At 47.4% G+C, this 23,245-nt stretch overlaps 1 protein-coding gene across 3 annotated transcripts in view; it reads left to right on the top strand.

The window, feature by feature from the left end:
- Positions 1–4,129: 4,129 nt before the first annotated feature.
- GDPD4 (glycerophosphodiester phosphodiesterase domain containing 4) overlaps positions 4,130–23,245 on the top strand; it is a 37,654-nt gene continuing 18,538 nt past the window's right edge. For 2 of the 3 annotated variants that reach the window (XM_014887384.2, XM_014887383.2), the window contains exons 1-4: positions 4,130–4,221; positions 18,923–19,131; positions 19,710–19,813; positions 20,578–20,671. In XM_014887384.2, coding sequence (XP_014742870.1) covers positions 18,949–19,131; positions 19,710–19,813; positions 20,578–20,671 — 381 coding nt within the window. In that variant the 5' untranslated portion in view covers positions 4,130–4,221; positions 18,923–18,948. Of the gene's footprint in view, positions 4,320–18,922; positions 19,132–19,709; positions 19,814–20,577; positions 20,672–23,245 lie in introns of all 3 variants that reach the window. The other variant, XM_088159220.1, reaches the window with a different exon arrangement.

Genomic DNA, 23,245 nt, shown 5'->3' with positions numbered 1-23,245 from the left:
CACCATGTGAAGGGTAAGAAGCACCCAGTGAGTTCTCTGGACTTTCCCTGGTGATGCCAAGTGGGACCCAAGAGGCTCCTCGGTGACAAAGCTGCAGCACAAGCACCATGGCCCAGGCTGGGAGACACAGGGACAGCACATTTTTAAGAGCCTGAGTGGTGGGAACCATCTTTGCTAGTCCAAAATCAACTCAGCAACTCTGAGTCCTCACAAAACTCTTTGACTTCTCAGTGCCCTGAAGGGTGGTTTATTACCCTGGGATAGTGGGGGATCTTGCTGCAACATTCCCACTGAGGAGCAGCAGGGTGTCCCCATCACTTTCCAGGGAGGAACCATCAGGGCAGGGGCTAATGCTGACCTCCAGGTTCACTGACCAAAGAGGATGAGGAGGCAGCACAGAACAGCTGCCTGTGTGCCCAAGAAACAAAACTCTGAAGTGTTTCACTCCTGACATCTGTCACAATCCTCCCTCATCATTTGCCACATTACATTTCTTGGACACGGAAAAATTTGGCCAAGGGATGTTTTATCACACCCTCTTCTTCCTTACTGGTCCTTGCATGATTTCCCCCTCTGGAAGCCCCTTGTCCACTCAGGGTGCCTCTAGCTGTATCCTCCTGGGTGTGCTGCAATCCCCTGATTTCTGCCAGGAATGGCCAAATGATGCCGTTTCTTAAAGGACAGCCACAAACTATGGAAGAAGAGTGAGTACTGTCCCTTCCTCCCTTTAGACAAGCAGCAGCTGCAGCTCCAGCAGCAGCCAGCCCTGCTGTGGGAGAATGGGCAGTGGAGCTGCTGCAGCAACAGCTGTGAGAGGCAGAGTTTGTCCCCGCCAGCTGTTTTGAGGATGATGTAAAAGCTGCCTCCATCCACTCAACACAGCCTGAATTTCTGCTGGAGGTCTGGTTCTCCACAGTCAGGCTCTTGATGTATCTCCTGGCATCCCTTCCTGCCCACCTGAGGGATGTGGCTTTCCCAGAAATGATGCTTAGAGCCCCTTATTGAGCCCCAGGACTTGGGAGGACTTGCCTGGCAATTCAGCATGCACGAGGTGATGTTTTGAGTTTATATTTTGACTCTTGGTGTACGTTTTGTATCTGGTGGGTTGCACACTCCAGAAGAAATTGCCACGACTTGGGCTCAACTGGTTGGGTTTTGCACCATTGCCCACAGCCACTGCTGTCCTTGGAAAGGGACAGCTGCATTTCTTGGGAGCAAGTGTGTTTAAAAACAGCTCTAATCAACCCAAGGAGCCTGAGAAGTCTCAGTGAAGGACATGTCCCAGGATGCAGGAGCAGGGACAGGCCCAGGTTTCCATGGAGGCTTGCCAGCATCCTGAAAAACCTGCTGCTCCCCATTTTCACTGTGCCTCTACTTCACCCTAAGTCGCCCCACACCTACACTTTTGGGAGGTGCTGATGCTCTCCCTGTTTCTTGTGAGTTGCAGCTGTGTATCAAAGGGTTCAGGATGGGAGATAGCAAGAGGACTTCCCAGTTCACCCCTTCCCCTGCAGGCTCATCCCCTGGGGCTTGATGTGAAGCTGACTGTCTTCTGACTGAAGAACTGACTGAACATCTTTATTCTTAGACATGTTGTGCATTGAGAGGAGTCTCTGCTCTCCTGTGTTGTGGCATGGAGCTGGCCAGGGTCCCTTTCTCCCCCCTCACCCATCCTGTGTGTTTCCAGGGACTGACATTTCTGCTTCTTGGTGGGATACTACTTGTTGATAAAAGCAGATGCTGCTTTTCCCTGCTGTGGGTCTGAAGCTTGGATCAGGTCACTTCCTTCTCCCCCCACCTCCCTTATAATTCCTGGAGTGCCATAAACTGTGCCATTTCTACCAAACCTTGTGGAGACATCGTTACCTGCATGAGTCCCTGGCAGCTAGGCAGGGACATCATCCCCACTCTCTATTTGTGCCATTTTTGCCCTGGATTTATCTTCTCCTGACACAAACAGAGGTAAAACTTGCTGGGTTCAAGGCTGACCTGCCCTGCTCTCCCCTTGGAGAGGGTTTGTACAGCAGCAGTCCCTTGCAAGCATTTCCTTAATGGACTCACAAACTCCAAGACTGGACTTGCTGGTTGCAGTGCTCCAGCAGATCCTTGCTTGCCTTTATTCCCAGTTTCTGGCAGGTCTAGGACATTGACTGGAACACTGGGTGAGGATTTTGTGCTTGAGATAAGCTGGTGAACTCTGAGCTGAAGATGCTGAAGCCAGAGCAGCGTCTGTCCAGCTGATCAGTCCTTTGCCAAGTGTTTAGAGACCAAACTGATGCTGAATACTTTACATCTCTATACCCAGAAGAAAGCAAAACCACAGCAGTATTTTAGTGCAGAGAACAGATATATTTGGGGTTTTTTTTGCTTGTTAGGAGGTAAGACTATGGTAGTGTTTTTAATAAGCTTTTTCATTCTTCAGGCTCTTACCTCCACTGAAGGAGCTTTTTTTGGGCTGATGATGTTGCTCAACCCTGCCCCTTTATGTTCATGTAGCCCTTGGTGTTCATCCACACCATGAGGACAGCAGCTGGGAGAATGGCAGCCTGAATAGGGATGATGAAGAAGGCCCTTCAGAACTTATTTTGGGGAGTTGCTGACTCTACTGCAGTATTCAAGGGCAGAGCAAAGTGCTCTGTCTCTCTGTGCACTCTACTACTCCTGAAGCCTTCCAGGCCACCCCCATGCCATGCTTCCCCAGGCCATGGACCTGCAGGACCTCACTGTGGTCCCGTGATGAAGCTGGGCTCAACATGGCCCAAATACATGAGGAGAAAAATCCAGTGGATCAACTCAGGAGATTAAAACTGCAGGGTACCTGGAAAAGCTGCTGCTTCCTAAATCTCATTAGTGCCACCAGTCTTCTTAATCTCACCCTTTCCTGCCCTATTATCAGATTTCCAGGAATTAGACCATAAAGCGACTAATTTTTCTAGAGGCTCACACACAGTCCCGTGCATTTTTACTCCAGCCAGCTGAGTGTTAGCTGGAGAACCACCAGCAATAGAACCAGCTGCTTCTACCTTCATGTCTTGTGGTTCCTGCATTTATTTAATTCAAACTCTCCCAGTTCCACAGGAAGAGTGATGTTATTTTAGGGCCAAGTGCTAAGTAAGGATTAGCAAGGCTGTTTTACGTGGAACTCTTCTATGCCTTCTGCTCATCGTTCAGTTTTAGAGTGAACCAGGCTGTCACCTCTACAGTTCATCTTCTAATGGAAACTTTCTCTTTGTAATGTGAACTGCACAAAAACTGCTGGTCTATCCTTTCTGCCTTTTGTTGCCCTCTCTGTTTCCAAGGGCAGTTTGCTGATTTTGCTTTTGAGGGACCCCCCTGATCTGTCTTTGCATCTAACAAGAAAAATCCCAATGTGAGAAACTATAGGGATGGAAAAACTGCACCAGTGGTGTTTCAGAGAGTCCCCCAGGGCTGGAATGGATGTTTGTTTAGCTTCTAATGCAGTGAAGAGCTTTTATGGAAGAGGAGGAGCTGCATGAGGTTGTGCAGTTTCCTATCCCGAGAAACTTTATTATGGGATTTTGCGTCTCTGAAAGCCCAGGGTGCATTGGAGGTTACAAAATCCAACCTGCTTTTGTTGTACAGACCTGTCCCCTCTCCCCTTTCAAAGGAAGTTATAACTCTAATAGGATTTAGATATTAAAGTCCAAAACCATGCAAAAACCCAAGTAAAATAAGCAGTTTTGCATCCGGGGTTGCTCAGAAATCTGGTGCAGTGGATTTCTGCCTGGGGCTTACAGCAGTGGAAAATATTTTCATGGAAGAGGTTCAAGAGTTTTAATTCTGAGGGTCAACGATGACACATCTTTTCCAAATCTCCTTTGGAATATTTCCCCAAACCCCATTCTTTGGACGCTTAATTCTGCCAAGGTGGGATGCGAACGCCTACCTGTCCTGTGTGGGCAAGGGATAAATGAATCAATCCCAGGTTCGTCCCCAAGTCCTGCTTGTGTCCCAGAGCCATGCCACGAGCAGCTGTCTGCGTCCCATGATGAGATTTTAATTTTTCTAGCCTTTGGGACTGAATTTATTAAGCCTCTCCTGGCCCCTCCTCCCGTGGGAGGGACGGCTCCCGCAGCCTCTCTAATAGCGGGTGTCACAGAGCGGTGCCACCATTGGCGTCCCGGAGTGTCACAAGCCGGGGGCACGGCAGCCCAAGTGCACGGAGAGCACGAACAGCCCCTCCATGTGCGTGGCGGCGCGGTGAGTTACTCCTCCCTCCTGCCTCTCCAAGATGCTCCTGCCTGCTGGACTTCACCCCTGCCTGCTCCTCCCTGCTTGCCTCCAAAGTTAGCACCGAGGTGGCCAGATTTTTTTCACTCTTTCCTTTGTTATCCGTGGATTTTTTGAGTGTGTAGGCTGGGATGCGACAGCGGGCGATTGACCCGGCTCTGCCTGGGCTGGAGAGAAGCGAAGCCCGGAGAGACGGAGGACTGGGAGAGACGATAGCAAAACGGGAGGGAAGGGGATGAATTGTGAGCCGGGGGCTTGCTGGTCGTTTGCTGGGGAGGAGGAGGTGCTCAGCAGCCCTTCCTCACCCGGGGTCCGTGCGGGATGAGTTGCTGTGACCTGTTGAGCGGATAAACGGGAGCCGGGATGAGGCGGAGCGGCGGGCGGCTCATGGGGTCGCTGTGGCTGGGGCAGTGGTGGGAGGGAAACGGCGGCTGAGTGTGTGCAATCCTTGGGATAAAGGGCTGTTTCCATAGTAAAAGGGAGAAAGGAGCCTCTCTCTTTCTTCCCCTGAGCTTGCCTAGCGTGTGAACGGGGAGGTTGACTCAGGAACAAATAACCCGTGAAAGGGTAACATCTGGGAACAGCTGTGAATAACCACGATTGGTTAGAAAGGCTGGAAACAACACTCCAATCCACCATCTGCCCTGATGCTGCAGTCACCCTGAGAGCTGTGATGGGCAAGTGTTTGGAGAGCAGCTCGGCTTGCAGCTGAAACAGGATTTGACCCTGGCTTTAGGCTGCTGTTGTTGTCTGAACGCTTCCACGTTATTTGTAGGCATAACCACAATTAGCAATGAAACAGGAGAGTTTTCACTTCTAGGAAAGAGTGAATTTTAATTCAGCATCAGGCATTCAGCAGGTGTGTACCTGGGGACCGACACTGGGACAACTTTAAGTTGCAAAGTGCAAACTTTGATTAGCTGGAGGTCCAGCCCATGGCGAACATCACCTTCTCTTCACTTCTACACTTTCTCTGGGAATCCTGACCTCACAACGTAGCATCTCCCCTAATAAGTCCTGAGAGATGATAAAAGGTGGAAGGACAAGAGAGAGCAGAAATAATTTCCTACAGGTGCTTAAAGATTTTAAGCCGCATTTAACAACAAGAAAAGGCATAATGTACCATGAGACCATCTGGATTTTAATTAAAAATTTTTCTGAATGTGAAAGGAGACAAAGCTGTCACTTCCTTTATAACTTTACTATTGAAATGTCTAAAAGATGTGCAAGATTTTCAAGGCAATTTGAAATCTTTGCAAACACAAAGCTTGTTCTCACTGCCAGTCCTGGGGCTTCCTTATGCCATGACATTGGACCAAGAAGGTGAGCAAACGGGGTCTTTATGTATCATTTCTGGTGATGGAAACACAGTTCTTTAAATTTAGTTGTGTCAGCTTTGCTGTGAGAATGCCTGCAGCTCACCATGTACTTCCGTGCAAGTTGTTACCACACAGTTCCACTTAGTGTGATAAAGTATCAGCTAAAATAAAAGAGAAAGTTGGTTTGGTTTTTTTTTCCAGAAGTTTGTGGCCCTTTGACAGTTCTGACCTTCTTTTCTTTGCAAACCCAGAGGCCCTCCTTCAGGCAAACCTTTCTGGTTGTGTGTAGACACCTTCAGAAGCTGCCACTTACCAGCTGAGACACAAGTGCTCAGTGTGGAGCAGTTCCTGCCCATTGGCAAAGCCCTGCTCGGTGGCTTTGCACGGGGGACTGACTGCAGGGAGCTCTGCAGTGGTCATGCCCTGTAGGCTGCAACATCATGCACATGTGCAGCAACAGCCTGGCTTTGGTCCAAACCTGACTCCATGTCTCAGGATATCTTTCAGGAAGAGCTCTGTGCCTCATCCTGGAGTGACCTGCTATGTGTTGGCCTGTAGAATTGCCCCAGAGACCTCTGTGATGTGCAGCAAACAAGGGCCTTGGGCTACATTTTAGGTGAGCAGATAGCAGATAAAAAGTTGGGAGAAGATATTTTGTGTTACAGATCTTTCTGAAAGGAAAGAAAGCAGCTTTTCTGTTTGGGTAGAGCAGCCTGGAGACCTGACCTGTGATGCACCCTGGGCCATGCCTTCATGGCAGGAAGAGTCCTGAGGCTGCACAGGCTTGGCTGCATGTTGCACCCTCTGCTCCAGCTACAGACACGTGGTGCAAAGGAGCTGTGCAACCAGCCTGCAGGTGCTCCCTCTCTTCAACACCTCATCCTCATCCTGTTCTTCATCTGCTGGACACTGCTCTCCCAGCAGCATTCAAGTAAGACTCACAGCTGGCTGCTTTTTGGTGGCTGAGGGTTTGACATTTTATAAAATCCCAGTAAACAGAGGGCATCTTTGTTCTCTCGTTCCCTTGTTGTTCTCCCCACCAGAAGGACATTGGTGTTTGCTGCATTTCTTGCTCTCTCCAGGAAAAGAGGAGGGAAGTAGAAACAGTGATATTTCAGAGGCTTGAACAGTAAGATGTCCCTGCCCAGGGCAGAGGGTTGGAACCAGCTAATCTTGAAGGTCCCTTTCAACCCAAGCCATTCTGTGATACATTGATTTTATTAACATTCATGTGGTCTGATCTCATATTGATCCTTTTCTCCTGTCATTGTTTGCGTTGCCAGTCTTTGTGGTGTCTCCAGGGAAGATGTTGAGTTAAGCACGATGAAAACCTGCTGTCAGGGTCAGGATGGACTCTCCATGCTCGTGGCCTGGATCCTTTCTGGGGCCTGGGCAGTTGTAACCTATGTGAGTGCACATGATGCCACAGCAAGAGAGAGGTGAGAAACCCTATCCTGGGACTCATCCTCTGCAGGTCTAGTGCCAAGAGAAGCTCTTGGGGCCACCAGAGTGTGCCAGTTCTTTTCTTTCATCAACACTTGCAAGGAAAGGTGACAGGGTAAGAGGTTAGCTGTGATGGTGGTGTGCTATAATAGCAGCAGGGAGCACGGGAATAGCAGCGGGCAGGGAAAGAGGGCAGGGCTGAGGCAATGAGTACATGTGTGAATGAGGCTCTGGCTGCTGCCTGGGAGGGCTGTTTTGACGTCAGGTTCGGTGTTGGGTGCGAGAAGAAAGAAGCACATATCTGCAAGCAGGACACGGGCCAGGAGCAGCTTGAACATCGCTGTCAGCCCGCTGCAGTCTCAGGCTGGAGTCTCACTGCTTGTGCAGAAATACTTTAGAGTCAGCCCCTGCCTTACTCTCCTGCTTCGTTTCCTCTCTTCTCCAATGCAACTGTGAGCAATTCCTTGTTTCTTCAGCTTCCATCTGCTCCAATTAGGCTGGAAGGTTTTCAATCCCTGGGACACTTTTACAGCACTGAGCCTCGGTGACAATTACGGGTCCGGTCCTCCCTGCTCCGGCAGCCCCGGCTGCCGCCACCGACTCCGTCTGGTCCTTTCGGCAGCTGCTCTTAATCACTGACCTTACTTTGGAAGGTCTCCAGAGTTGGAAAAATGAAAGACACTTTAGAAAACGGGGAGGGGGGAATTGGCAAAAAAAAGTTGCTTTTAAAAAGACTGCTTATTTCTTAAGATGTACTTGCTACTGATTAACCTTTGCTCTGTGATTGTTTTAATTGATTCATGCCTCAAAGCCGTCAGAAAGGTTCTGTGGGGTCATGGTGCCTCTGTCCTAAGTGCTCTCTTTCCCTGCAAAGCTTTTAAGAAGTTTTTCGTTGAGCACAACCCAATCCTTGCAAGAAATGAAGGTGAATGACGCCAACCCTTTTATCTTCTCCATCCCTCAGATTTTCCAGCCTTCATCTTACTGCTTTGCTGCTGTGACCTCTTCCTTCCCTCCCTGCTGCCAGTTGGCAACCTGCTACTAGGCTGGGCCTGTTCTATATTCCTTTGCAATTCATGGTGAATGCTGTTTGGGGGAATGGGGGGGGTGAGTTTTTGGCCCTTCTGTGAGAATGAGGCACTGTAGGGTTAAGTACTAGTGCCCTCAATCAGCCTGTGGATGCCTTACATGTGGTTCTCCCCATGGGCCCACCTGTGGTCCCTGTGAGTGCTTCATGTCACCCCACATGCAGAATTTCTGTGGCTGTCCTTTTGTACAAAAACAGGATGACAACCCCCTGGCAGTTGTGGCCTTGTCCTCTCCATGCCAGGGTGCAGAATTTCCTTGAAGGTGAACTGGCAGGGCTTGCTGGGTTTAAATGATGAATGGCCTTTAGTTTTGGGCTGGGCTCATGCTCTGACACTCTGGATTTGTGTGGGGCCATTCATCTGGCCTATTTAGACATTTGCCCTTGCATGAGCTGAGTTGTGCCCATTTCTCTTTGCTGGCTGTTCTGAGGGATCAGGGGGACCACTCAAACACAGAGGACATGGAGATGAGTCTGATGAGGAGCAGCTGAGAATGTTTAACCTCAAGAGAAGGAGACTGAGGGGGCACCTTAATACTCTCTACAACCACCTGAAAGGAAGCTAGGTAGCCAGGTAGGCGTCTGTCTCTTCTCCTAGATAACAAGATGAGAGAAAATGGCCTCAAGTTGCACCATGGGAGGTTTAGATTAGATAAAAGGAAAAATTTCTTCACTGAAAGGGTGCTCAAGCATTGGAACAGATTGGCCAGGAAAGTGGTGAAGCCACCTGGAAAAGATGTGTATATGTGGTATTTGGGAACATGATTTAGTTGGTAGGCTTGACAGTGTCTGGTTAATGGTTGAACTTGGTGTTAGAGGGCTTTTCAGTCCTAATGATTCTACGATTCTAACCAGTCCTCCAAGAATACCAAGGGAAGAATGAAAACACCCACCCCATGCTCTCAGCTAAAGAAATCACTTGTTTCCTCCAGGATGCTGCAATGTGAGTGCTGCTGAGTGCTGATCCAACAGATCTGACTGTGCTGTGTGTCCTTGGCCCTGAAGAGGTCTATCAAGGCTCTGCCCATCTGTGCCAATCTTCTTGTTTTGCTAAGCAAACTCCATGTCTCACACCAGCAGATGAATGAAAATCAAATGAGCCATACAATCCTCACCTGCTGATCTTGTGGCACTGCTGGCACAACCCTGAACTGGGAAACTGAGGCTCTGGGTGATGGCTCCACTGCATCTGTAGCTGGAGGTTAGATCAGGGGATTTGTATGTCAGAATATCCTGTTGCTCTGAAATTAGTTCAGAATTTTCTGAGTCGGATTATGTGGAATTGTGGTAGTGTTTAATTAGCTGAAAAGGATTTTTCTCTGAGAACAGCAGCACCACATTCTTATGGTGCAAAAGCTGGCTAGCCCTCATGCATTTGGAAACTGTCAATAATTAAATGGATAAACTTCTGTCTGGTGAATGGAAAGCATCCTTTCCTCCTTTTTCCTCTCCTCCTTGCAGGGTGTTTTGCTCCAAGGCTTGAACTTTAACACCCACAGCCTGGGGGAAGGCCAGGGCTGGGGTCTTCAGCACAGTGGCTGTCCAGGGCCCCTGTCCTTTGTCCAGACTGAATAGCACTCTGCAGAGCTGCTGAGCAGAGGTATGAAATCTGGAAAGTTCTTTTCTTCTCCCCTCTTGGCTCAGAGACAAAGTCTTCCCCCAGATATGATGGCTGGGGCGATGCACAGCCCTCGGTGGGGCTGGAGAGGGTCTCCCACGCTGTGTCCCAATCTCCTCATCTCCCCTTAACAGCAGGGCACAAAGAGCTGCTTAGGCATTCCCAGGAGCAGAGAGAGGGACCCAAGCCAGGGCATGCTGAAATGCACAAAGTAGGATTTATATCTTCAAAGAAATATTTCCCTCCTTTCTGAGCTCTTTTTTATTTTTTTCCAAGGGATTTATTCCTCCTCCTCCTCCCGCCCAGGCAGGCTTTGAGGCATGGAAGTGCTTTTTGCCTCCCCACAGGCTTTTCAATGGTGGGAGAGCGACTTCTTAGAAAGCTGTGGGCCACCCAGGGGCAGAGCCTGGGGCTGTGCCCATGTGCTGCACAGGGCTTAGCTGAGACTGACTGCACACATGGCTGCTGGTGACACTGCATGACCACAAGCACAGTGAGAACAAAACTCTTCCCTTCTCCTGTTGGCCACGCTGGAGTGTGGGGAGCAGCCTCTCACCCCAAACTGCTCATGTTGAGTCTCCGTTTTCAGGCTTGACCTGGGGAGGTCTAATCTCAGCAATGCTCCTGATTCCCTCTTTGGGCGAGCAAAGTGACACCCAGACGTGGACATCTCGCTGCTGCCATCTGGGACCAGCATCTGGCTGGGGGATGGAAGGTCTCTGTGCCATCACAGGAAAGGTAGCTGCTCCTGATCCCTTCTGGGGCTGATTTCTGCCTCTGCTTGCCTGTATTGCCAAAGGGCAGGGTGCCAGCTTCCCCAAAGGACTCTGTCCTTTTGGGGTGGGAACCCAGACTGAGATAAGAGGTGCTGTGTATATATGAGGTATATGAAGGCTGATCAGGGCCAAAAACAGGAAAGACTCTGCTGAGGGGTCTGGCACCAACAGAGCCAAAGATACCTGTTCGTCATGCTCATTTCTGCAATGCTGGAAAAATGCCCATGTACCCAAGAACACTTGGATTAGATTATGCCTGAGTCCAGCCAAAGACATGGCATTTGTAAAAATCTTTCTCCACCTCTTCTTTTTCTTTCTTTCTTTCTTTTTTTTAAGCAACTATTCAGCTTTATTCAAAACACTGATTTTGCTCCTAGCAGGCGAGAGGGAAAAATCTATTGTAGCGCTTTGAGACCCTTTTACAAACATGATGATTTCCTCTTGCCTGTTTCCATATGAAGCTGAAAGCATTTGTACAAAACCCATTGTAAATGCTCTGAGACTTTGCCAATAATTTCCTGGGCACACATTTGTTTATGTAGCCTGCAAAGTGCTTTGAAAATGAATAAAAACCAGCTGTAATTTCTAATGATGTTAAGTATGATTAAACAAGGTTTATGCAAGTGGTTGTGAATAATGAGCCATCCCTGGGGACTGGACATTGGGGACAAACATGTTCCAAACACAGAATCATAAAATGGTTTGGGTTGAAAGGAAACTTAAGATCATCTCATTCCAAACCCCCTCCCATGGGCAGGGACGCCTTCCACTACACCAGGTTACTCAGGGCCCAATCCAACCTGGCCTTGGACACTTCCAGGGATGGAATAGCCACAACTTCTCTGAGAAACATGTACCAGTGCCTCACTACCCTCATAGTGAAGAATTTCTTCCTAATATCTAATCTAAACCTACCCTCTTTCAGTTTAAAGTCAGTAACTGCCTGAACTCTCTCAACTTGTCTTCACAGGAGAGGTGCTGCAGTCCTCTGATCGTGTGAGACTCTTGAGAGAGGTACCTTGAGGAAACAGAGACTCAAAACAGTCCTGGGGGAGGGTTTTCGGAGTGGAAAACTGAGACTTGTGCAAAAATGTGTTTCAACTTTAGAGCATTATTTACTATGGTGATCACTCTGGAATAAAACCAGGGATTAAGATGCCTTTTGTATGCTAAATTCTCATGGCTGATGTTGGATTTTGTTTCAAGTCAAATAGATCTCACCTTGGAGTGAGGCTTGCTTCAACATGTAGGGGTATGTTTGTATCACTCATTCTTAGCCATGGGGGCTTCTCAAGGGCTTCTCAAGTTGACCCCACAAAATTGATTGGTTGTCTGAGAAAATCTTACCTTAAAGCATGTACCCACATCTGAGGCACTTATGGCTGGGCAGGGCACACCACCCATTCCCAGCACAGCTCCCACTGCATGTCCTCTGTGATGGGGTAATCCCTGTGTAATAGATACAGGATTTTGGCAGTATTTGTTTGATTATTTATTTTTGTCCATTCAAAATGTGGTGGGATGTTCCAAAAGGTAGGGCATGAGCCTTGGTGGAAATCTCTCCATGTCAAGCCACAGCCACTGCCTGCTAGAGGTGTACTACAACAAATGGAATGGAGAAGTGTTGTCCCTGCAGTTGCAGGAGCTGTAATTCCTTGTTCACCCCTTCTACATCCACATCTGTTGGTTGTTTCCCATGTTAAGCCCATGTTGTTTCTTTCTGCTGATGGCTGTATTCTTCCACCTCAGAAGCCAACAGATAAGCAAAGCATGAGACATGCCTTGCACGTGTTTGTCCTGGGCTGTACCACTCCCTGCAATCCCAGACCAGGGCATATCAAGAAACTGCTGAAGGTCGTAGTGATAAATTATCATTATCATCTGCCAGGGAGAGGGTATAGATTATATTCTTTATCATAGGGAGGTTAAGACTATCTTTATTTTATTTGATCTTTTTTTAATTTCCTGGGTTATGCCTCATAATTTCCTGAAAAGAAACTGAAGGCAGATGTTAGTCAAATAAAAGGGATCCTAGACTACGATCAAGACTCTAGGAAATGGGCAGACTCTTGGATAGAAATGCAGGTTTAAGGGATGCTCTTTGTTGGCCTTTTCTGGCTAGTGGCAAGGTCTGTGTGCAGCTCATGATAATCAACCAGCAGCTTGCCAGGAGGTTTTATTCTTTTGCTTCTGTTGGTGTGATGCTGTGAAAAAATCCCAGGGGAAAGGCCAAGAAGTGATGCCCTAAAGAGTGGTGGCAGGAATCTCCAGGTTAATGAGCTGCAGATGCTGGAGAGACTCAGCTCAGGTTCAAGGAATCTCTTAGTCCTGGCATGGGGTTTCCCTTTGTCTCCAAACTCCTTGGAAACAGTGGAATGGGCAAAGTGGGCATCACTTCTTTCTGCTGTCTTTCTACACTATAAAGATTCTTAGGAGAAGCTGGCCATGCTCAGGGGCTGAGAAATTACCACCTCCGTGTCCCTCATGTGACACCTGTTGCCCATGTAACTTGTCCCCCAACTCTCTTCTTGCAGCGAACTGGGAAAGGTATTTGTAAGATCTGGAAAGAGCCTGCAACCACAGAATCATGGAATCATAACAGGTCAGGTTGGAAGGGACCCCAGTAGGTCGTCTGGTCCAACCTCGTGGCTCAAGCAGGGTCACCCTAGACACATTGCACAGGACTGGGTGGTTCTTGAGTATCTCCAATGGGAGATTGCACAACCTCTCTGGGCAACCTGTTCCAGTGCTTGGTCACCTGCACAGCAAAGAACTTCTTTGGAAAGTGGAGGAGCTTCTGTGCACCAGTTTCTTGTCCCTGTGGATGGCACCACCGAGAAGAGCCTGGCTCCATCCTCTTGTCACCCTCCCCGCAGACACTTGGAGGTGAGGTCCCCTCTTGGTCCTCTCATCTCGAGGCATCTGTGGCAACTGGCCCTGCTGCCTGTGCTGGAGCGCCTCAGCGTCCTCTCTGCGACAACTGCTGGGACAGCCGCTGGGACTACTGCTGGGACAGCGGGACAACCGCTGGGACAGCGGGACAGCCACCACACGTGCGAACAGCTGTCCGTGCCAGCCGCTGCCTGCAAGAGAATCCCCGCGCAATCCGCGCGCAGTCCCCGCGCAATCCCCGCGCAATCCGCGCGCAGTCCCCGCGCCGCTCCCCGTTCGCCGGTCCCGCCGCTCGCGCTGCCCGGGCCGGTTTGAAACCGCCGCGGAGCTCCCGGCTCCGCCCGCTGCTGGCCCGCTCCGCTTGCCGGTGCTGCGGGGGCTCTGGGCTGCTGCTGCTGCTGCTGCTGCTGCTGCTGCTGCTGCTGCTGCTGCTGCTGCTGCTGCTGCTGTTGCTGCTGCTGCTCGGGTGTTTCCCCTCGGACAGCCTGACCTGACCCTCACCCCAGGCCGTGCCTCGGCTGCCGCTGCCGCCGCCTCGCCGGCCGTGCCTTACCGCTCCCTGCCTTGTTCGGTATGGTGGGGGAGATACCTCGATGCAGGGGAAAGGAAAAGAAGTGCTCAAGAGGCCACAAGGGAAAAAGCTGTAAGGCAATGCCAGATTTGGCTGCCGTACCTTTGCCCCTTGCAAGATGAATGCTCCAGCCCCAGCACCCAAAAAGACACAGGTTTTTTAATCCTTGCTTATGCGCTGTGCTCTCAAGCATGTTCCTCTTTTCAGTGCTTTCAGCGTTCAGGCTGTGTGGCTGAATATGTTTCCTGATTTTTCTCTCCTTCTTTTTCCTCTCTTATCCCCCTAGGCTATTTCCCATGCTTTCCCTCTCTCTCTGCCAAGCAGTGGGAAAGCAGCAGCCCTGTCTGACTGCCTGCGATTATGAGGACTCTTATCTGTGAGCAAAGTCTCTGTTTGCCGTGGAGAAACCTGCAGTCCCCAGGGTTTATGGAGCAGAAAAACATATGTTACTGCTTTCATGCCTCACTAGTTAAGGAGTCCTAAACTTTGCCATCCTATTGATGTGTATTTACCTGCTTGCTCTTCGCTCCCATGGCTTTTCCAGTGAATGGATACAAGTTTGCTGTTTCCCTTCTCTATCCATTTAACTTTGCCTGGTAGAGATGGGCAGGAATTGCAGACAATCTCTGAATTTTAAGAGAACTGTGCTTCAAATTTAGATGCAAGGACTATGAAGCATCTTGCTAAGTCCTGCCAAGGACTGAACTGGTTTTTTGGCTTCTGCATCTGTCATTTGTTTTGGAGTTGTTTGCCCCTTAGGTCGTTGTTGGGCCCAGGTACTGGGATATTATCTTTCTTAGGATCAGATGCTTGTGAATTCAAATGTATCAGTGTTTGATGTGGTCTGAGACACTGCAGATTCAGCCAGACCTTGGGAGTTATAATGTTTTTATGGCTTCTAATTGCCTTGTCCCAGCTGTGGCAGCAGACTGGTAATTGGTTACCACGGATGAAACCACAAAGGATGAAACTACAAAGGATGAAACTATGGACAGAGGGTCATGGAGAGCAGGAAGGGTGGCTGAGTGATAAGGAGGGAACTTATATTAAATGGTACACAATTACTTGAGAACATGGAGATGAATCTGAGGGCAGAAACCAGGGAAAATACGCAGAGGTAAAAGGGGAGGAGAGATGCCTGTTTGGAAGGGCACGTATAAAGATGACAATGGAGTGCCTGAAGAATATGAGTACATTTTAACTGAGAAGCACCCTTCTGACTGTCCTTGTGTCTGTTTTCCTCACTCTCATGTGGGACCTGGAACATCTAAGAGGGATTACTCCTGGACTTGTCCTAGGAGTTGCCACTGGACTTTTTGCTGATACCAGCAACAGCACAGTGCAATACATGAATCTTGCAATACATGAATCTTGTAGAGGGACATGGGCTCTTCTTAGGAGTCACTGCCTTCAGAGTGAAGCAGCCTCAAATTTGGTGAGTTGTCCTTGGTCTTCCCTCTCCCTGTCAATTCTTTGCTTTGCATCTCCACGCAAGCATCACCTTTAGTCGAGTGCCTTGAGCATTCCTTGTGCTTCATTCCTCAGCAGAAACCCAGCAGTCCCTGAAGCTGTGAGGCAGAGCTGCTCAAAGGCTCCCATTTACTAGGTGAGCCCTGTATGTCCAGAGGGAGAAGAAGCCTTGGATCAAATCATGGCCTGTGGATTGACAGGATAGTTTCTGCTTTGGACAAGAGTGCACCAATATTTCTTCCTAAGATCTAATCTCAATCTACCTCCTTTCAGTCTGAAGCCATTCCTTCTTATACTGTTACTCCATGCCCTTGTCAAAAGTCCCTCTCCATCTCAATAGTAATCCCTTTAGTTACTGGAAGGTGCAATAGGGTCACCATTTATATCTCCATTTACTTGAGTGGAGATATGCTAAAGAACATCTGTCCTCTGTACTTGACAAGATAAAATTTCAGTCCAAGTTTATCGCTTTTGTAGGATTCTTTGGCCCTTTGCAGGCTTCAAAGGAGCAGCTGAGTCAAATAGCTCTGTCTGTTGGGGGCTGGGAGAGGGGGGAAAAGGTCTCTGGAAAGAAAAAGGGAGAGGATAGGAAAAGAGGGACAGATGGATGCCAGCAGAAGCTAGAGCCCAAAGCAGGGGACAAGTTAAGTTTTTTGAGTCTCTTGATACAGAAAGGTGTTATTGCCATAGTGATACTGCCTGGACAACAGGGTCAGTGGGGATTCAGGGGATGCCAGAGAGAAAGGCTCGTCTTTGGCCAGCCTGATGTTCTTGGGAGAACCAGAGGCTGGTGGAGCAGGTTGTGGACAGCAGGCTGTGTTTGTCTCTCCCTTGTTCCCCAGCTGCTTCTGCAATGAAGTGTCCCTTTCCCAATAACTCATGGGCCTGGAGAGGTGACTTGATTGGAAAGACTAAGGTGGGGGTCATGAAATTCTTAATTATAGTGGTGTTATAAGTACTCTGATGCATAGATGAAGCTCTGATATTGCCCAGAGAAGTTTTGGATGCCACATCCCTGGAAGAGTTCGAGGCCAGATTGGATGGGACTCTGAGAAACCTGGTCTAGTGGAATGATTTTTAAGATTCCTTCCAATGCAAACAATTCTGTCATTGTGTGATGAAGCTGAAAACACCTTTCCCTTTCTGCTGGGGGTGAGTTCAGGGTGAATTATTTAAGCATTCAGAAGTTCAAGGCCAGATGATGTTTGATACATGAGAGAAACTGGATGCTGCAGGTATTGAGTAGCCTGTGCTATGGGTGAACAGGTGTAACCTGGACAGACTGTGGCTATTGTGTGCCAAAACCCATGGGAAATGCCACAGAAATCCCAAACAGCAGGTGACTGTGTACTCTATACAAGGAAAGACTAGAAAAGCCGGGATAGTTGAGGCCAGAGAAGGTTTAGGAGGAGATATCTATATGTGAATACATGTAATACCTAACAGAGGAAGAGTTTAAGCTGTTTACTATATCCACAATAAGGCATGAAATAATGTCCTTAACTGTATTACAGGGGACAAGACATTGGAAATAAAGCCTCCAACTTTTAATTATAAAGTGAGCTAGGACTTGTTCAGCTTGTCTTGAGAGATGGTGGGGTCTCCATCACTGACAATTTTATGAGGGGTAAACTAACACCTAGGTTTGACACCTGGCATGCTGCTGTAGCTAGACAGATGATGTGGGCAGTGTTTCAGGATCTCCATAATCTGTTTTCCTGTCAAATCCTGTGTGCTCACAGACAAATATTGATGTGTGAGCCTTGTACCCACACCTGGGAATGTGATTAACAAATCTCATGGCCCTTTGACAGCAAAACTAATGAGTTTGGTCCAGCGTTCTGAATTTTTATTGCTGATGGAGAAGGGCTGAGCAAGAATGGACACTGTGCCTTGATGATACTGGAACTCATATTTTGGAGATCCTTGTAGGAAGAAACAAATATTGCAATCCCATGGCATGTGACAACCTTCTGGTAAGAGCTCTGAAGGTTCAAATGTATTCAGAAGCTTGGCTGTTGTAACTTGGTAATTGCTGGGTTTATGCCAGGTGTACTTCAGGCCAGCTGATGAAACCAGCTGGATCAGCTGTCATCTGCACCACATCCCCCCAGCTGTGCTCTGGGAATTCTAGAGCAGGATCACCATCTTGCCACATGAGATTGGCATCAATTTTTTACTAGGGGTGACTTGCTGGTGCCAGGATCTGGTACTGCTGAGCTTCTAGGGATGACTTGACCCCTCCACATCCAAGTTTGTATTCCAGTTCCCTATGACTGTCCTGGATGGACAGACACATCTGTCTCAGGAAGGCATTCAGGGCATGACATTCTTAGTGCTGCATAATTAGTACTGGTCCAAACAGAACCCCCTTTTTGTCCATCCTCTTTCCTTGTAGTCCAGCTGCTAATAAGCTGGAGCATTTAGAAAGGGTATGTTTTAACTTGTGTCTGATGTCTCTGGTTTATTTGTGCTTTCTGCAAACTGGTCAGTTATTTGGATGTGTCAGTCTGCAAGGACTTATGCACTGATTTCTCCAAAATCACACTGAGATCTAAGTTATTCCAAACACAAACCATTTATATGTGCGTTTTATCCACGTGTAGAGTGCAGCAAACTGTTTATTCTTCCTCTTAAGTTATTACATCTGAAAAGTCAGGGAAATCTTGAGTCCTAAAATGGGATTTTGCAGCAGATAATCCAGGATTTGAACATGGTTGGTGTGGACTCAAGGATGTGATGGCACTTGTAAAGCAATAGAAAAACATCTCTTTACATGCCCCCACAAAACTATTTTCCTAAATCTTTCCTTGAAGTCTTGGTAATGCCCTGCTGGGTAAACCACTCTTCAACTAGCAGTAGTCCCTGTGCTATTTGCTTCACTATAACTACACTGGTTGCAATTTACCACCAAGTTCTTTGTTTTTAATTATGATTATGAATAGATCTCCCACATGTACATCTTTGCAGCTGGTCTTTCTACACTTGAAAATCTGTTCCAAGTAAAGTTGTTTCAGCCAGGTAATAATTATTTCTTAAGGGATCAGTGCTGCAGTTTGCCAGGATAAGAGAGCTGTGCACCTGGGGGGGTTAGTGCCTTTTCTGCATAAGCTAGTTAAACTGATAGCATGTTTTAAACAGGTCACAGTGATGCTGAATAATTCCCATAGCTAATCCTAGATTCAGGTTCATATGACATAATTTGAAATGTGCTTAAGTTAATGAATTCATTTCCCAGAACTCCCTGTGTAGCCAAAAGAAGGCAGAGGTAGTATCAAAGGTGATTCAGAGTGCCTCAGTTCCAGCCAGGAGCCCCACTGACTACTAAGAGGATTTGCAGTGACCATCCTTCTCAGATGGCCATCTCACTTTGGTATATATAAATTAGGTGGGATGTCCTCAGCGTTAGCTCCTGCATCTGCTTGGGAAAACTTTCCTTTTTCAAATATGGAAAACTTACCCAACGGTATCCCTGTAAAACTTGCGTTGTTTCAGGAGGAAGATGAGATAAAGCCACTCAGATGGAGGCCAGTTCCACCAGCCTCAAGAGGCTCAAGTTTGGGAAGCTGAAGGTGGTCCGTCGGAGCTTGCTGCAGAGGTACGAGCACCAGCCCTTCATCTCCTGCCTGGCTGGTTTCTACAGCTGCCGCTGGAAGCGCTACCAGCGCGAGAGGACCGAGCCTGGGAAATGCTGCTGCAGCATGGTGAGGGAGCTCAAAGTCAGCACACACTTGGATTTCTGTACTGGGGCAGGGCAGTCTAAGCAGACAGGGGGTTGGTGTCGTGGAATCCCAGCCCAATATTTTTTTTGGGGCTCTTAGATTTTGCTCTAAGTGCTTGATGAATTGCTGCATCTGTGGCAGGCTCAATTTGTCTGTGCCACCACACAGCTAATAAATGTGGACTTCACACCAACCTCTCCTGGCCAGTGAAATATCTCAAAGCCATGGAATCAAATTAAAGAAGTAACATGAAGGTTGGATGAGCAGTAAGAATTGCAGAGAAGGTTGCTCTACAGTGCAATTTCCTCTCATGTGAGGTGGTTAAAATTCCATTCATTTGGGAAGTCATGAGTTTTCCCTGACAACAAGTAGTGCAGAGTATGCTTTTGAGGACATTTTCCTGGTTACAAGGGACAGGATGGGAATTCCTCTGCACATTTACTTCAGTTAGAATTCCAACACCAAGCTACATATTTTTAGAGACAGCCTAAAAGTACCTGCCATGTGTTTTGATTTCTCTGGGCTGGCCATAGCTCTGACTGCTTGTCCTTCCTCTCCAGCGGGAATGTATGTTTTTCCCATTGCTCGTTGCAGCTTTCTGCTTTTCCCTGGTCTTTCTATACACGTGGGGTGAAGGTAAAAATGACTACAATAACTTTGACTGGTAAGTAACATCTTTTCCTCCACTCCCACCCCTTTGGCGGGTCACTACGATAACTGGGAAGGGATGAGCACCTTCTGGAGCAGTTGTGGTGCTACAGGGCACTTTAGTCATGAAGCAAATATTTGGCACCTTAAACTCTTGGTTACAGCATCCAAACTGAATGTCCAGTGACTCTGGAGGTGCTGAGACTCTGCCTTTGCCCGCACAAAATTTTTAGGTGTAAGTGTGAATTTAGGAGAAAGGGGAGAATCATCGTCACAAAAATTGTGAATGGAAGAGACCAAATAACTCTTTCCTTCTCTGACTCCTTCTTTTCCCCCTTCCCTTTCTCCCCCATTCCACATGAAGAAGTGTAGTAGCTGGAATCAGAGGCATTGCAGCAGCTATCTTACTGAAAGAGAATTCCATGTTCCCAGATTCAAAAGTAAGAAATAATCATCAGGGATTTATGCACATCTTTTCCTTCTGTAGTATGTAGGCAGCAGTTATGCAAATCTGGCCCCTAAAATTAAATTAAAGCTGCTCAAATATTATGAGAAGGAAAGGTATAATAATGTGTTTTAGTCTGATGGTTAATGCAATCAGGGATTTAGGGAAGGAGGCTCTTAATCATTTTTGCATGTTACAGCATAGGCTATTCCCCCGCCTTTCTTTGTTTCATTGCTTAGAAAATTACAGTATTTCAAGGAACAGGAGTCTTAGTCCTCTCTATTCCACCTGCTAACCAAAAACATTCTTACAGTATTTTATTGGTTTATTTTTAGGTATAACTATGGGAACCTGGGCTTCTGGTTTCTCTGGTCTCTTGTTATCCTGATTGTGGCTGCAGTCTTGTTTGCATACATCTCTCTGTTACTGGTAAGTAGTGCTCCTTGTGAGCTGACCTTGATTTGTAGTCCTGAAAGGTAAACATAGGGATGGCTTTAATGTGTCAGACAAAAGTTCAATCTAGTGCTCTGCATGATCCTCGGACAGTGAAAGTAGGGAGATGATCTGGAACACAATGAGTGTTTACAGTACTTTCTCCCCGTATCCACCTGCAAATGACCACTTTCAGCTCAGGAGTCTCTGATCCAAATATAATTTCTGTGATTTCTTTCAATGATTCCCCTTTGATAAATCTGTACAATTCCTCCTTGAACCCAAGGAAAGCTGACCCAGCAGTGGCTGGATTGAGATTTAGGGGGAACTAAAAATTGTTGCTTTGGTAGCAGGGAAATACTGGGCTCAGAGTCATGTAGCAGTGGTGATACATCATCATAGCTGAGTTATTCTTCTAATCCTGGATAAAAAGGTTTACTAGAGGAAGGAGAACAGAACTTTATCACCTAAATAACTGATTTGCTGGAGGATTTTCTCCAGGTAGAGGATATAGTGTGGTCACAAAACGCTGCTGAGGTTTATGCTGAAAGAGGTTCCTGAAATCTTCACTTTTCCAAATCCTGTGAAATTTTCTAATATGATGTCTGCTTTAGTTAAGGAAACATACCAACTCCAGAATTTTCCTTAAATTTCTACTTACTCATCCTTTTCCTCTGATCTTTCCCTCTTAAGAAAGCTCTCCAATAAAGACAGATTTGTACCTGTTTTTCCATCTTCTTCATCCAGAGCTATAGGCCAAGAATTCACTTTGACTCCAGGCACTGGAGTCCCCATCAGTCCCAAGCCTGCTCTGACTTTCATTTGGAAATGCTAGGTGCTGAAGGTGAGGTTATGGCTTTGTCTCACCTCTGTGACCAAGACAACCAGTTTTATAATCCATTCCTGCTGTTCTTACCCATTCCCTGTTGTGTCATCATGCATTCAGTCTGTAAATTGCTCATGACAGGGAACCTCTTTTGGCTTTATCTGTGCAGGTACCTAACACAATTGGTTTCTGGGGTCCTTTTTTCCTGATGAAGTACAAATAAATGGTACTTTTATTCTAGTGCTAGTGATAAAAACCACAAAGTGATAAACAGGACAGGTGCTTGTTCATGCCCACAGTGATCAAGAGCATCATAAGAGATGTGGACTGACTGAACTCTGAAAGGGGCAAACAACAATAATTAATTACAAGGATTCTGTAACACCATGGTGGCTCCAGGGCTCACGGACTATTATTCAGCAAAGCCTACCTGGCTTTCCCAGGGGCCATGGAATAGTGTGGGTAGTTTGGTGGTTACAATACTACTTGGGGCAACTCAGAGCTTTGCCAGAGATGCCCATATGACATGGATACATCTGAGATGGTTCCTCAGCAGGCTGTGATCTCAGGATCAGACTGACTCACCATAGCCCATGCTAGAAACTGGCTTTACAGGATTTCCTGGGCTTAAGGAGCCTGAAGACCCCTGGGGCTGATGTGTCAGCTTGGTCATGCTCTGTCTGGATCCAAATGTCAGCCAGTGTCCAAGCAGTGGACTTTCTTAGAGCATTTTCAGGTTTTTGTCACCATGAATGTGATGACTGCAAGCTATCAGGACAGGTGATGGGCAAAGTAAAGCCAGAAAGGAAGATGGAAAATATGAGGTGAAATTGATGTCCTACAAGTTTTAGTTCAGTCCTGGTCTCACTCTTTGTTATGTAGTTACATCTTCCTCTTCCTCTCAAGCCTCTCAGTTCTGTCTAACGAGGCTAACAACATTTGCCTTCCTCAGAAGGGTGAGCATGGATAAAGCTGAAAGAATGCCAGTAGTGTGGATGGTATCAGACAACAGGAGAAACACTTCAGAGATTCCTCTGCTCTGGGAACAGCCCCTGCAGTGAAGGCCCATTTGCTTCTTGCTTTTATGAAGCTGTAAAGTGACCCAACCAAAGCTGTTGGGTGTTTCTGAGGACACTTGTCCTGCTTGACTGCGTCACCATGCCATCATGTCCTTTGTAGCAAAACTGCTGCATGCAGCCATGCTGAGCAGAGGGTACTGGGGGCATGAGGATGCTACTTAATTAATAGGTCTTGAGGGAAAGGAGAGAAAGGAAAGTTATCACTGCCATCACTTGTGCTCCTGCTATCTCAAAACATGAAGGGTATTGTAACAACCATGGCTGGGCAAAGCTCATCCTAGTAGGGCTCTTTCAGAGAAGGACTCTACCAGGAATCCACCCCTCCACTACTCTTTGCAGAGCTTCCCTTTCACTGAAGGCTTTGTTGGACCATCCAGCAAAACACTGGGAGCCTCACGGGCTGGTAAGTGTACCTCAGCCCTTCCACATCTAAATAAGTCATTCACTGTGGGTACTATATGGTAGGTGGATTGCTCTGATGCATTTCAGGCAGCTGATGGCCAAATAGGTTTCTGCCATGGTGAATTACATCCCAAGTTCTGGTTGAATAGTGTTGGATGGAGAGTTCCTTTACCTAGGTGATGTTTTCTGGTGGCGTTCTGCATGAACATCACATCAGAAAACTGAACACCCTGATGCCCTTGTTGGAGCAGAAAGATTTTATAT

Source organism: Sturnus vulgaris, chromosome 2 (assembly GCF_052056855.1).
Source record: "Sturnus vulgaris isolate bStuVul1 chromosome 2, bStuVul1.hap1, whole genome shotgun sequence".
Taxonomy (NCBI): domain Eukaryota; kingdom Metazoa; phylum Chordata; class Aves; order Passeriformes; family Sturnidae; genus Sturnus; species Sturnus vulgaris.
The sequence above is the reverse complement of the archived record's forward strand: the minus strand, read 5'-3'. Positions and strand labels throughout refer to the sequence as shown.